General features: G+C 41.7%; 1 protein-coding gene across 1 annotated transcript in view; it reads right to left on the bottom strand.

Moving 5' to 3' along the window:
- Nucleotides 1-11,077, bottom strand: part of PCYT1B (phosphate cytidylyltransferase 1B, choline) — a 121,034-nt gene extending 109,957 nt beyond the window's left edge. Inside the window, exon 1 of the mRNA XM_059384900.1 lies at nucleotides 10,718-11,077. Coding sequence (XP_059240883.1) covers nucleotides 10,718-10,789 — 72 coding nt within the window. The 5' untranslated portion in view covers nucleotides 10,790-11,077. The remainder of the gene's footprint in view (nucleotides 1-10,717) is intronic.
- Nucleotides 11,078-11,864: the final 787 nt, after the last annotated feature.

Raw genomic sequence — 11,864 nt, 5'->3', positions numbered from 1 at the left:
CCCAGCAACCCTCAGTTTGTTTTGTAAGATTAAGAGTCACTTATGGTTTGTCTCCCTCCCAATCCCATCTTGTTTCATTGATTCTTCTCCTACCCACTTAAGCCCCCATGTGAGCATGTGACTCTTGATCTCGGGTTGAGAGTTTGAGCCCCACATCGGGTGTGGAAATTATTTAATAATAATGATGATGATAATAATAATAATAATAATAATGTCAAGGTACTTGACATTAAGACCACAAGGCCATAGGTAATTGGGGGTAATTGTGTTCAACTGGCAAACAATAGCAAGGCCATTTCTGTGAGATGTGTTGTGTATTTCATGGAGAAATAAGGCAAAAATGTTTGTGAAGACAAAAAGTGGGGGAGGAGGGGCACCTGGGTGGCTCAGTGGGTTAAGCCGCTGCCTTTGGCTCAGGTCATGATCTCGCATCCCGGGATCGAGTCCCGCATCGGGCTCTCTGCTTGGCAGGGAGCCTGCTTCCTCCTCTCTCTCTCTCTGCCTGCCTCTCTGCCTACTTGTGATCTCTCTCTGTCAAATAAGTAAATAAAATCTTTAAAAAAAAAAAAGTGGGGGAGGAAATCTATACAGGTGGTAGAATGGCCTGATCAATGAGGTAGGCCAATGAGGTAGCTGCTTTTATTTTGTCTCTCCCTCAACCCTCTCCACCCCATCTATGAAAACCCATCCCACTGCACAGCCCAGGGTTGGGACACCTGATTAAGAAGCCAAGCCCTGGTCATTGTTCAGGGGTTTCTCAGATCCTTCAACTACCTCTTTAAGGAATTAGAACTAAGAGATGGAGTCTGAGTAGGTCAGGGGATTAGAGTAAATATCTCTGCAAATAACCCTTTCTGAGGTCTTCTCACGCTGCTCCAGTCCCTTTCCTTGCTGAGACTGGCTTTTCAGCTTTTCTGTGGATTCTATTCGATAGACCTTTGCATTCCCCCCACTGAGAAAGCTAGCTTAGGGCACCTGGGTGGCTCAGTCGGCTAAGTGTCTGCCTTCGGTTCAGGTCATGAGGATCCTGGGATCCTCATGGGATCCTGGGATCAAGTCCCCAATCAGGCTCCCTGCTCAGCAAGGAGTCTGCTTCTCCCTCTCCCTCTCCCCCGTCCCTCTGCTCTTGTGCTTGTTCTCTTTCTCTCAAATAAATAAAATCTGTTTTTAAAGAAAGGAAAAGCTAGCTTAGTGGGCACTGTTCCTTGGAATCCAGCAATCTCTGTCTGAGACAGATGGGCACATATCTCCACTAGGAGATGAAACTAACAGGAGAAATGAAGCTAAGGGCTAAGAGTGAAAGGCCACGGTAACAGCCATTTACGCTTCATGCCTAGGACCATCAAGGGGCCATCAGCTCACAGTAAATTCACCTTCTCATAAAACCTCTAGTTCTAGATGTACCACACTTTTGATACTTTCATATACAAACTTACAATTCTTTTTGTGTTATGGTATCAAATCATTATCTCATAATGTTATATAATTCTCCTTTGTAAACTTGATTTTCTTTCTTATTGTTAGCGAACCCATCAACCAGACTTGGGAAGTCAGTTCACGCCTCCAGGGTACCTCCACTTTCTTATATCACCATCATTTCTTACATCATCCTGAACTTGTGTTTCTGTGTGAGTGTTTTTCAGCTACACAGGCGGCTCTTTTAGAGCAGTCGTTCTTTTCTTGGGGAGATTTTGTGCCCGCCCCCAAGAGTGATTTTGCAGTGTCTGGATGTAGCTTTTTTAGTATTTTATTTTTAAATAATCTCCATACTGAAGGTGGGGCTCGGACTTACAACGCTGAGATCAAGACTCACATGATCTATGGACTGAGCCAGCCAGGCACCATGGACAGAGCTTTGATTGTCAGAACTTGGGAATGCTACTGATATTTGGTGGGTAGAGACCAGGGAAATTGCTCAGTAAAGGCCTCCCTCCCCCCACGACCTCACCCCCACAGCAAAGAATTATCCAGCTCAAAATGTCAATAATGCCAAGGTTGAGAAACCTTACTTTAAGCCAAAGACGGGTCTTTGCAACGAATAACACAATTCAAAATGAGGAAAGGATTTCAATAGAGGTTTCTCCAAAGAAGATACACTAATGGCCAATAAACAGGTGAAAAAATGCTAAACCTCACTAGTCATTACAGAAATACAAATCAAAAACCCAAAGAGATGCCATGTCACCCCCACTAGAATGGCTATGATTTTGAAAATAGAAAATAACGAGTGTTGGTGGGGATGTGGAGAAACTGGAACATTCATACATGGCTGGTAGGAATGTTACTCAGTACAGTCTCGTTGGAAAACAGTTTGGCAGTTCCTCAAAAAGTTAAAAATAGAGGGGCGCCTGAGTGACTCAGTCAGTTAGGGATCCACCTTGAGATTATGACTCAGGTTGTGACCTCTGGGTCTTGGGTTTGAGCTCCATGCTCAGCGGGGAGTCCTGCTTCAGATAGTCTTTCTGTCTGCCCCTCCTCTCTCTCTCTCTCTCTCTCTCTCTCTCTCCAGTAAAAAATGTTTAAATCTTTTTTAAGAAAGTTAAAAATGGAGTTACCATTTGACCCAGCTATTCCACACCTAGGTGTTTGTCTAAGAGATTTGAAAACATATGTTCATAGGGCACCTGGGTGGTACGTTCAGTTAAGCACCTGACTCTTGATTTCAACTCAGGTCTCGATGTCAGCATTGTGAGTTCGAGCCCCACATAAGGCTTCATGCTCAGTGGGGAGTCTGCTTGAGATCTTCTCTCTCCCTCTGCCCCTCCCCACTGTGCTCACGTACCTGTGCTCTCTCTCAAGTAAGTAAACAAATCTTTTTTAAAAAAGGAAATACATGTTCACAGAAATCTTGTACACAAATGTCATAAGCATTATTCACACTAACCAAGAAGTGGAAACAACCCAAATGGTCACTGTCTGATCAATGGAGAAACAAACAGTGGTCTCTCCATACAATGGAATGTTATTTGGCCATAAAAATGGATGAAATACAGATACACACTATAACATACATAACATACATAAACCTTGAAAAGATAAACCAAGTGAAAGAAGCCAGACACAAGAGACCACATATTGTATGATTCCTCATCTGTGAAATGTCTGGAATAGGCAGTTGCCTGGCGCTGGGGGTATTGAGGGGTCTGGGGAGGGACTGCTAATGAGTACAATTTGGGGGCAATGATGAAAATCTTAAAATTAAATTGTGTGGAAGGTTGTATAACCCTGTGAGTGTACTAAAGCAACAATGAATTATACCCTTTATGACGTGGATTATATATTTAAAAGAATAGCTCTTGGGTGGCTCAGTGGGTTAAGCATCTGCCTTCGGCTCAGGTCACCATCCCAGGGTCCTGCAATTCAGCCTCGCATCGGGCTTCCTGCTCATCAGGGATCCTGCTTCTCCCTCTCTCTCTCTGCCTCCTTCTCTCCCTGCTTGTGTTCTCTCTCTGTCAAATAGATAAAACCTTTAAAAAAAAAATGGCCCTTTGAATCTCCTGAGTGTCTATTACAAAGGAGGTGCTCAGTAAATAATGTAGTGACCCTTGAAGCATGGAAGACAAACACAAAAAAGATGTCCTTCCTGCTCTGGTTATTATTATTTTTAACCTTTTCTGTCTAGAGAGGAACAAGAGTGATTCCCTTAAACAACCTCTAAGTTAAGCAACCTACAGGGTTCTCCATTTTCCCTAAGGGTCCTCAGAGCACTCTGAGTGCTCTGTCTACTGGTAAGTTACTCTTGAGAAAGCCTGGGTATTTTAGCTCTGAATCGTTGAGTTTTACATTTTCCAAGAATTAACTGAACTTTTCCCCAAACCTATCTATGCCATTGTGACTACAATGATACAATTTAATTAAATGTTATATAAACTGATAAAAATGATGCAAAAAAGTTATTTTTAAGCAATTAAATTGTTTTGGAAAGATAAATAGTCATGTGGCTTTTAAAAATTGCTGTTGAATTAGGTGAGGGGAAGACAACTGTAAAAGATAGGGAACAAAATCCCCCCAAATCTAGGATTCTATACTCAATGTTTTGAAAATATCTTGAGTTTTCACTTCACTTAGAATAAACCAAAAATAGAAATCATAGCTGTTGCATATGTGTATACCTTATGAATAAAAGACAACACAGACCTTTAATCAGTGGTCCAATTAAAGGATTGGCCAATTAATAATATATCTATTTTAAGTTTAAGCAAAATATTTAACGCATGCATTAACCATTTTTCAAACAACTCTTTATTAGAAACATTTTACTTTTCAGTTAACTAACCTACTAGTACCCACTGTAAATGGTAAGAAGACTTCTATTGTGCTTCCTGGAGATTATAACTCTCCTACCTTGTATAATGGAAAAAACCCTACAAAACTCTTTTATTCATTCTCCATTTTTGTATTGAATTCCTTACAATTCCTTACAAAATTCCTTACAAAAAAGTCTTTCAACTGCCACCTTAAGGGAAGGTATAGTAGCCGCATGGAAAAGAATTCATGGGGCAGATTTGCAGACAAGTCTTTCTTATCTCTCTTGGAGGCTGATCCAGCTCTGCACGTCTCTGGGGAAACTGCGGAAGAACTGTAGAGAGGGAGTCTGCCCCCTCTGGTATCGCTGAGCGATCCCGCCTGGCTTTCGTAGATCACAAACCTACAGCAACCCTAGGATTCTGGCAGGATTTGGAGTAGAGAGTCCTGTAAACAGTGATCGCTACATCTCTGTTACAGGCATTAATGATAAAGCCACGCAGTTTAGAGGCTGGGGTCAAGTTGAAATCGGTCTACAATGAAATCGGTCCCACAATGATGCGTGCCTCAGAGGCTGGGTTGAAATTTGTTCATTCTCCAGGACAACCTAGACTTGCCCTTTGATGAACAAACTCAGGATTCTCTCTGGGCAAGAAGGATACAGAATGAACACTGATTTAACTTCCTTTCACTCATTCAACAAACATTTACTAAGCATCAACAGTACATCAGGAGCCGTGCATCCAAGATGGATGTCCGCACTCTCCAAGAATATGTAGAACAGGGGTATATAGGTAGAGCAAGCACTTAATGATTGATTTTTCAAAAGATTTTTATTTGTTTATTTGACAGAGAGACACAGTGAGAGAGCAGGGGGAGTGGGAGAGGGAGGAGCAGGCTCCCCGCTGAGTAGGGACCCCGATGGGGGGGGCTCAATCCCAGGACCCTGGGATCGTGACCTGAGGTGAAGGCAGACACTTAAATGACTGAGCCACCCAGGTGCCCAATGATTGATTTTTTCAAATTAATATGATGGTACTATTAAAATCGAATCATATCATCTTTGCTTTAAAAAAATTAACATTTAAATTCTTCTGTACTTTTAAGACTTAATGGAAACGAAGAGGAGAGATGTGAAGCAGCTATTATTTTCTTTTCATCCTGAGTCATACTTTCCATTGTCTTTCCTTTCTCTTCTCTTTCTATGTGTGTATCTGTGTGTACGTGTGTGTGCGTACGCAAGAGAGAAAAAGAGAGAAAATTTCTAGTTCATGAAAAGTCAGAGAAAACTTTACAGTGCTCTTATAGAGGCGCCTGGCTAGTACAGTTGGAAGAGCATGCGACTTTTGATGTCGGGGTTATGAGTTCAAGCCCCATGTTGGGCATAGAGAACATGGGGGCTTAAGTGGGTACAAGAAGAATAAATTAAAGAAAATGGGATTGGGAGGGAGACAAACCATAAGTGACTCTTAATCTCACAAAACAAACTGAGGGTTGCTGGGGGGAGGGGGTTTGGGAGAAGGGGGTGGGATTATGGACATTGGGGAGGGTATGTGCTTTGGTGAGTGCTGTGAAGTGTGTAAACCTGGTGATTCACAGACCTGTACCCCTGGGGATAAAAATATATGTTTATAAAAAATAAAAAATTATACTTAAAAAAAAAGATTTGTATTGGAAAAAAATACCTATCTTGAAATAAAAATAGATAACAGGTAAAAAAAAAAGTATCAAAATTGAAAAAAATTGAAATGCTCTAATACCTGGGTGAGATTGAAATAAAGGGTATGTTTTCACATTATAAGTCCTCATTGCAAGAATGGGGCAAGATTAATTGGATGCCCATTCTCATATATCCTTTGCTCCATGGCATGTCAGAGCTAGTTCCAACTCTCTGAGAATAAAGGACAAAAATAAGAGATACCAGTAAGATTCCTTTTCTTCCCATAGTTTCCAGTACCGGGAAGACTAGAAGAACCCCAGGTTTCAGCAGACACAGGTTTCATCTCTCACTACGCAACTTTTTGTGTGCAAAATTGAGCCATTTTGGTGAGCTGTAAGATTTCCAGGATGCCTAATAGTCAAAGCTTGCTTAAAGGACCACAGTGGGTGGGCATCTATAGCTTAGGGAGAGATGAGTGTCCTCCAGAACCCCAGATTCAGTTGGAACAAGCATGGAGCGTGTGCATTACTCATCAATTTCCAGGGTGAGAACTATCAGCAGAGCAGCCCATGGCAGTGATCATACATCTGTTCACTGGTGTAAATAGGACCGGCGACCCTTGGGTCATTCTACCATATAGTTTCCAAAGGAGGCAAAGACTGTGTTGAGTTAACTGCAAGTTGTGCAAATAACATGCCTGTTGCTATAAAGGGAAGGAATTACAGATGGAGGAGAGGAAAGAAGTTCTAATTGTGTTTTGGAACAAAAAGTAAAAACGTAATATACTTTGGCTTAGTGCCTTTAAAAGATGCTCAGATATCTAATCTTCAGAAATCTGGAATGTTCCAAATTGTTTAATTCCCTGCAAAGAAAAACTAAATGTTCAATCTACATTCATATTGTTTCAATTATTTTTTTGTTTCTTTACTTATGGCTTACACACTAGAGATCTTCCTCACCGAAGACAGGGCAGTAACAAATCATATTCTTTGAAGCTAACCACTAAATTGAGGAAATCAGTTGTGTTCTTTACTAAAAAGGAACCCATCTTTGGTATGACCGTTTCGAGCAAGCTGCAAGAATCCACCTCTGTTAAAGATTTAGAAATTCAGGTGTCATTCTTCTCTCAGTAGCTCAAAGTCCTCTTCTTTTATTCTATTACCTAGAACCAGGATAGTACCTGGCAAATAGGGTCAACATAGTATTTAAGAACTGATGGGCCTGTGCGGTGACTGGTGCCCTGGGAAGGCAGCTCTCCCTGCTGAAGGAGTTGGCAGGTTTAGTTCCAGATCCTCAGGCAGGAGTGCACTGAGCTCCTGTCCCTCTCCCCCCCCCCCCCACCGAATGCCTGGAAATTATCTTTCCTTTCAAATAGGAAGACCTTATCTCACAATGAAGACTGGTAAAGGGAAAAGATAAAATGAGAGAGTTTTCATTTTGATCCATGAATTCTCTATAGAAAATCGAGGTTCCCTCCAATGGTGACATCTTGAAAGAACTGTCTCTGTCAGCCAATCAAAAGATATTTATAGAACCTCTCCTGTGTTCCAGGTTTTATGGGGGCCCACAGGAGCACTCCTTCCAGGGTATCCTGGGATAGAGGGGAAGAAGCAAGGGTTTCAGAATTAGATCTTGAGCTCATAAAATTTTTATTGTGATAGTATTTTATGCTACTAATTTCCTTAATGACCCAACGGAAGAGAGGAAGGTAAATCAGTAGTATAAGATGATTTTACATAGAATTTAGAAATAGCAGAAGGTTTGCCATAAAGAACTAGGCTAACCATATTATTTCCTACCAGGGCACCTTAGGGGATCCTGTTTTAATGAATAAATAAAAACGATGTGTAATTATCATATCAATTGCTTGCATCTAAGTGAGTGCTTCTGGAGTTATTTGATGGTGCTTAAAAATCTTTGGTCTCTGAAGTGCATTTAATGTCTCCTTGCCTCTTATCTATATTATTAATTTGCAGATCAAAGTTAACTTGGTGCTATGCAAATGAGGAGACTTCCAATGAATGAAATTTTACTGTAAAATATTAAATCCTTATTACTTAGAACTGCAATGTGTTTTGAGGACATGTGTCAACATATAGAAAAGAGACATTACAACTTAAAACAGCATTATCCAATAAAACTTTCTGCAATGATGTAATATTCTAGCTGTTCAAAGGAGGAAACCACGAGTTCTGTGTGACTATTGAGCACTTCAAAGGTGGCTAGTACCACTGAAGAACTAAAATTTAAATTTTATTTAATTTTAACTAATTAAAATTTAAATGGTCATAAGCAATTAGTGGCTACCTTATTTGACAGTGCAGGCTTAAAGAAAAAGTGAAAATGGAATCCAAGACCCTGAATTCCAGCTGTACTGTACCCTTACTAACTTGGGCATTTTACTTAACTTTTGTGAGCTTCAATTTTCTCACTTGAAAATGAAATATAAATCATAGCTACCTTAGAGGATTTGGAGTAAGAGGAATTGAGATGTATTCAGGCATTCTCCGATTTCCAAATAAGTGCCAATCAAGTACCAAAGTTAAACATGTGGAAAATGAATAACCAGCTCTCTCATTTAAAGGGAGTTTGCATTCCTAGGGAGCTCATAAATATTATTAAATTCATAACTATCCTCTCTGTTCAGATAAAATATTTAATGACAATGTTTATAACTATTGGCTGGTAAGCAGTACCATTAGCTTGGGAGTATCAGTGTATGGTGCACAAAAGCAGTGGGAAGGGTGCCTGGGGGGGCTCCGTTGGTTGAGCGTCTGCCTTCAGCTCCGGTCATGATCCCAGGGTCCTGGGATGGAGCCCTGTGTCTGGCTGCCTGCTCCGCGGGGAGCCTGCTTCTCTCTCTCCTCCAGCCCCTGCTCTCTCTTGCTATCTCTGTCTCTCTCTCCCAAATAAACAAATAAAATCTTAAAAAAAAAAAAAAGCAGTGGAAATCAGAAAGTTAAATTTATAGAAGTTGAGGTCAGTTCGTGTACCAAAAGTACACTGAGAAACAAAATGGGGGATTAAAATGTCAGCGCAGGGGCGCCTCGGTGGCTCAGTGGGTTAAGCCGCTGCCTTCGGCTCAGGTCATGATCTCAGGGTCCTGGGCTCAAGCCCCGCATTGGGCTCTCTGCTCAGCAGGGAGCCTGCTTCCCCCTCTCTTTCTGCCTGCCTCCACCTACTTGTGGTCTCTTTCTCTGTCAAATAAATAAATAAAATCTTTTTAAAAAAATGTCAGCGCAATCACTTCTTTGTTATTGTTCCGATGAACATCTTGATTTCCCAAGGAGATTAAATAAACCCAGTCCGTTTCACAGGTACAAATTAGCAGAAGAGGCAAGTAGTTAGGAGCTTAAGCACTTTTGTTGATGTCATCACATGAAATAAGGTACATAAAGTACTCACCACAGGGCATGACACCTACTAAGGGCTGAAAATTGTAGCCATTATTTTTTTTAAGGATTTCATTTGTAAGTAATCACTACCTCTAATGTGGGACTCGAACTCACAACCCTGAGATCAAGAGTCACATGTTCTACTGACCGAGGCAGCCACATGTCCCCAAACTGCAGCCATTGTTATAGTAAGTGATGCTCTTGGGAGACCCATGAGATGAGAAGACTTTGCCTATTTTTCAATTCACAAAAGGCATGGGAGAACAGTGTGATTTACTTGCACAGACTTAATTCTACGTGACAGGGCATAGAAAGATCATCTCCACTTTCCATATTCATAGCAGTCAAGAACTGAATCCAGTTGTTTTGATATTATTTCAAATCTATTTTTGTCATGAGGCATGAAAGAATGACTAAAATACCTCCTGATTCCCCCATTTACTCAACAAAATGAGCCGGTAAAACTCATGAGTCCTCAACATATACATTTTTCCAAATCAGAGACAATACTGAGATGAATGGGGAAGGGACCAGTTGGGGGAAATGGTTTACCAGTCAGCTTGTTCAAGTGCCCAGTGGCTGTGGGCCCAGACTACATTGTGAGGCATGTGGTGCTATCCACAGGCACTCGAAGGGGCATGGGGAGGTTTTGATACAGTGCCGAAACTCGAAAGAGCAGGGCTGATGTCCTGAGACCCAAGAAACCACTCTCAGGGGTGTGGTGGGAAATCAGCTTTATGGTGAGACAGAAACATAGCATTGCCAGGAAGCTTCCCCTGGCCCTAATGTCTTCTTCACTTCATCTGAAATCTTCTCACTATTTCATCCCACCACCTAAACTTTTTCTATCTAGAACTCATTTAATTTAACAAGGCTCCACTAAAATGCACATTCCCCTGGGCACCCTCCCACCCCCCAAATAAAAGACCATATGTACTCTCACTTCCGTGATAATTGCATTCCAAGAAATTCAGAAATAGGTGTCAGGATTTTGTGACTTTTCTAATAGGAAAATTTCTCATTTTATAGGGTAATGAACGCTTGGTTAAAACACTTCTCCAAAGCCCTCAGGCTCCCACAGCATCATTCTTTGCCTTGAACCACCTACATTTTCTCAAACTGATTTGACTTTTTTTTTCCTTTTCTTTTTTTTTTTTTTTTTTAAGAAGGAGAATCTGTTCCTGTCATCTAATTCTATCCAAGGAGCTTGCATAAGTCAGGGGATAAAGAAAGATGAGTCACAATTTTTCTTTTTTATCACCTTAAGATGGAGAGGATACTATTTCCATTTCGAGTGTGACTCTATTAATTATCACAGAACCATTACACTCACAGATACATAGGACTTCCCTTTTTGGACCGACTTTGATATTCAAAGAGGCAAAAATCACTAAGAAAGCATGTATGTTACTGTTACCTTGCGCCAGAATGTGGGAGCGCCACTGTCCCCGGCGTCCCCTTCCGTGGTGCTTTCCTGGTGGCCCACCATGTCTGATCCTGCCCCCCTTTCTCTTTTTCTAGAGTCCTCTCTTCGTTTTGGAGTTCTTTCGAGTCACACGGTGAAATTGTCCTTCTCTGGATTCACCGGTGAACTTGACCGAAGGTTTAGCTTGAAGATGCACTCGGAGGAGCTAGTCACGTCCCAGTGATTGAATAAGCAGAGATCCAAGGTGCTGGGTGTTCTTGTTTTATTTACCACAGGCCTCCACTTGTCCCCTCCGGGCTGTTGTTCACTGACAACTGCTGTGCTCTGGACTGGCGCTCTGATGGCCTGTGGCGTGGGGGACAGGCAGGTTGTGGAGGAAGCTGCCCTCGTGAAAAAGGCCATTGTTTAATCTACCCGGTCCCTCCCTGGAGCTATGGCAACAAATTCCGTTGGTGAATTAACTATGTCATTGTGTGCCGGCTCAACTGATTATGCTCCTGGAATGACAAACATTTTCTCGCTTTTTTTCAAGATAAAAAGTAGTCAAGACCTTGAAGTGTTAATATACGACTCAGCACTTTCTTTAAAGAGGAGAACACAGATGGAGAAAAATTGGGTCCTAATAAATATTTTCTCTGCCAAGAAACTATTCTAAATGCCACTGATAAATGGACTGGTGCATTTTAACCATGTAGAATCTTCGCAGTTTGCATTAAGGTTATTTCCCCCTCGAATAAGTGTATTAAAAGGGCTTTTGAAATATGCATGTGCTGGGGCCTTTCCCAGAAAAGGATTCTTTTTAACTCTGGTGGCAGCAGAATGCTGCTGTTAATGCATCGTACCTCATTTCAGAACCAAGATCCGTCTAAATTCATCTTCGCCATGGAAAGATTTTCCGTTTCATGCTAGTGGGAGAAGTCGGAGTCACTTGCTCGCATGTTCCAGTCTCCAGCATGAGAAAACCTGCTCTGATCAGTTAAAGACTTTGAACCTGGGGCACCTGGGTGGCTCAGTGGGTTAAGCCGCTGCCTTCGGCTCAGGTCATGATCTCAGGGTCCTGGGATCGAGTTCCGCATCGGGCTCCCTGCTCAGCAGGGATCCTGCTTCCCTCTCTCTCTCTGCCTGCCTCTCTGTCTAC

The sequence above is a fragment of the Mustela nigripes genome, chromosome X (genome assembly GCF_022355385.1).
Source record: "Mustela nigripes isolate SB6536 chromosome X, MUSNIG.SB6536, whole genome shotgun sequence".
Taxonomy (NCBI): Eukaryota; Metazoa; Chordata; class Mammalia; order Carnivora; family Mustelidae; genus Mustela; species Mustela nigripes.
The sequence above is the reverse complement of the archived record's forward strand: the minus strand, read 5'-3'. Positions and strand labels throughout refer to the sequence as shown.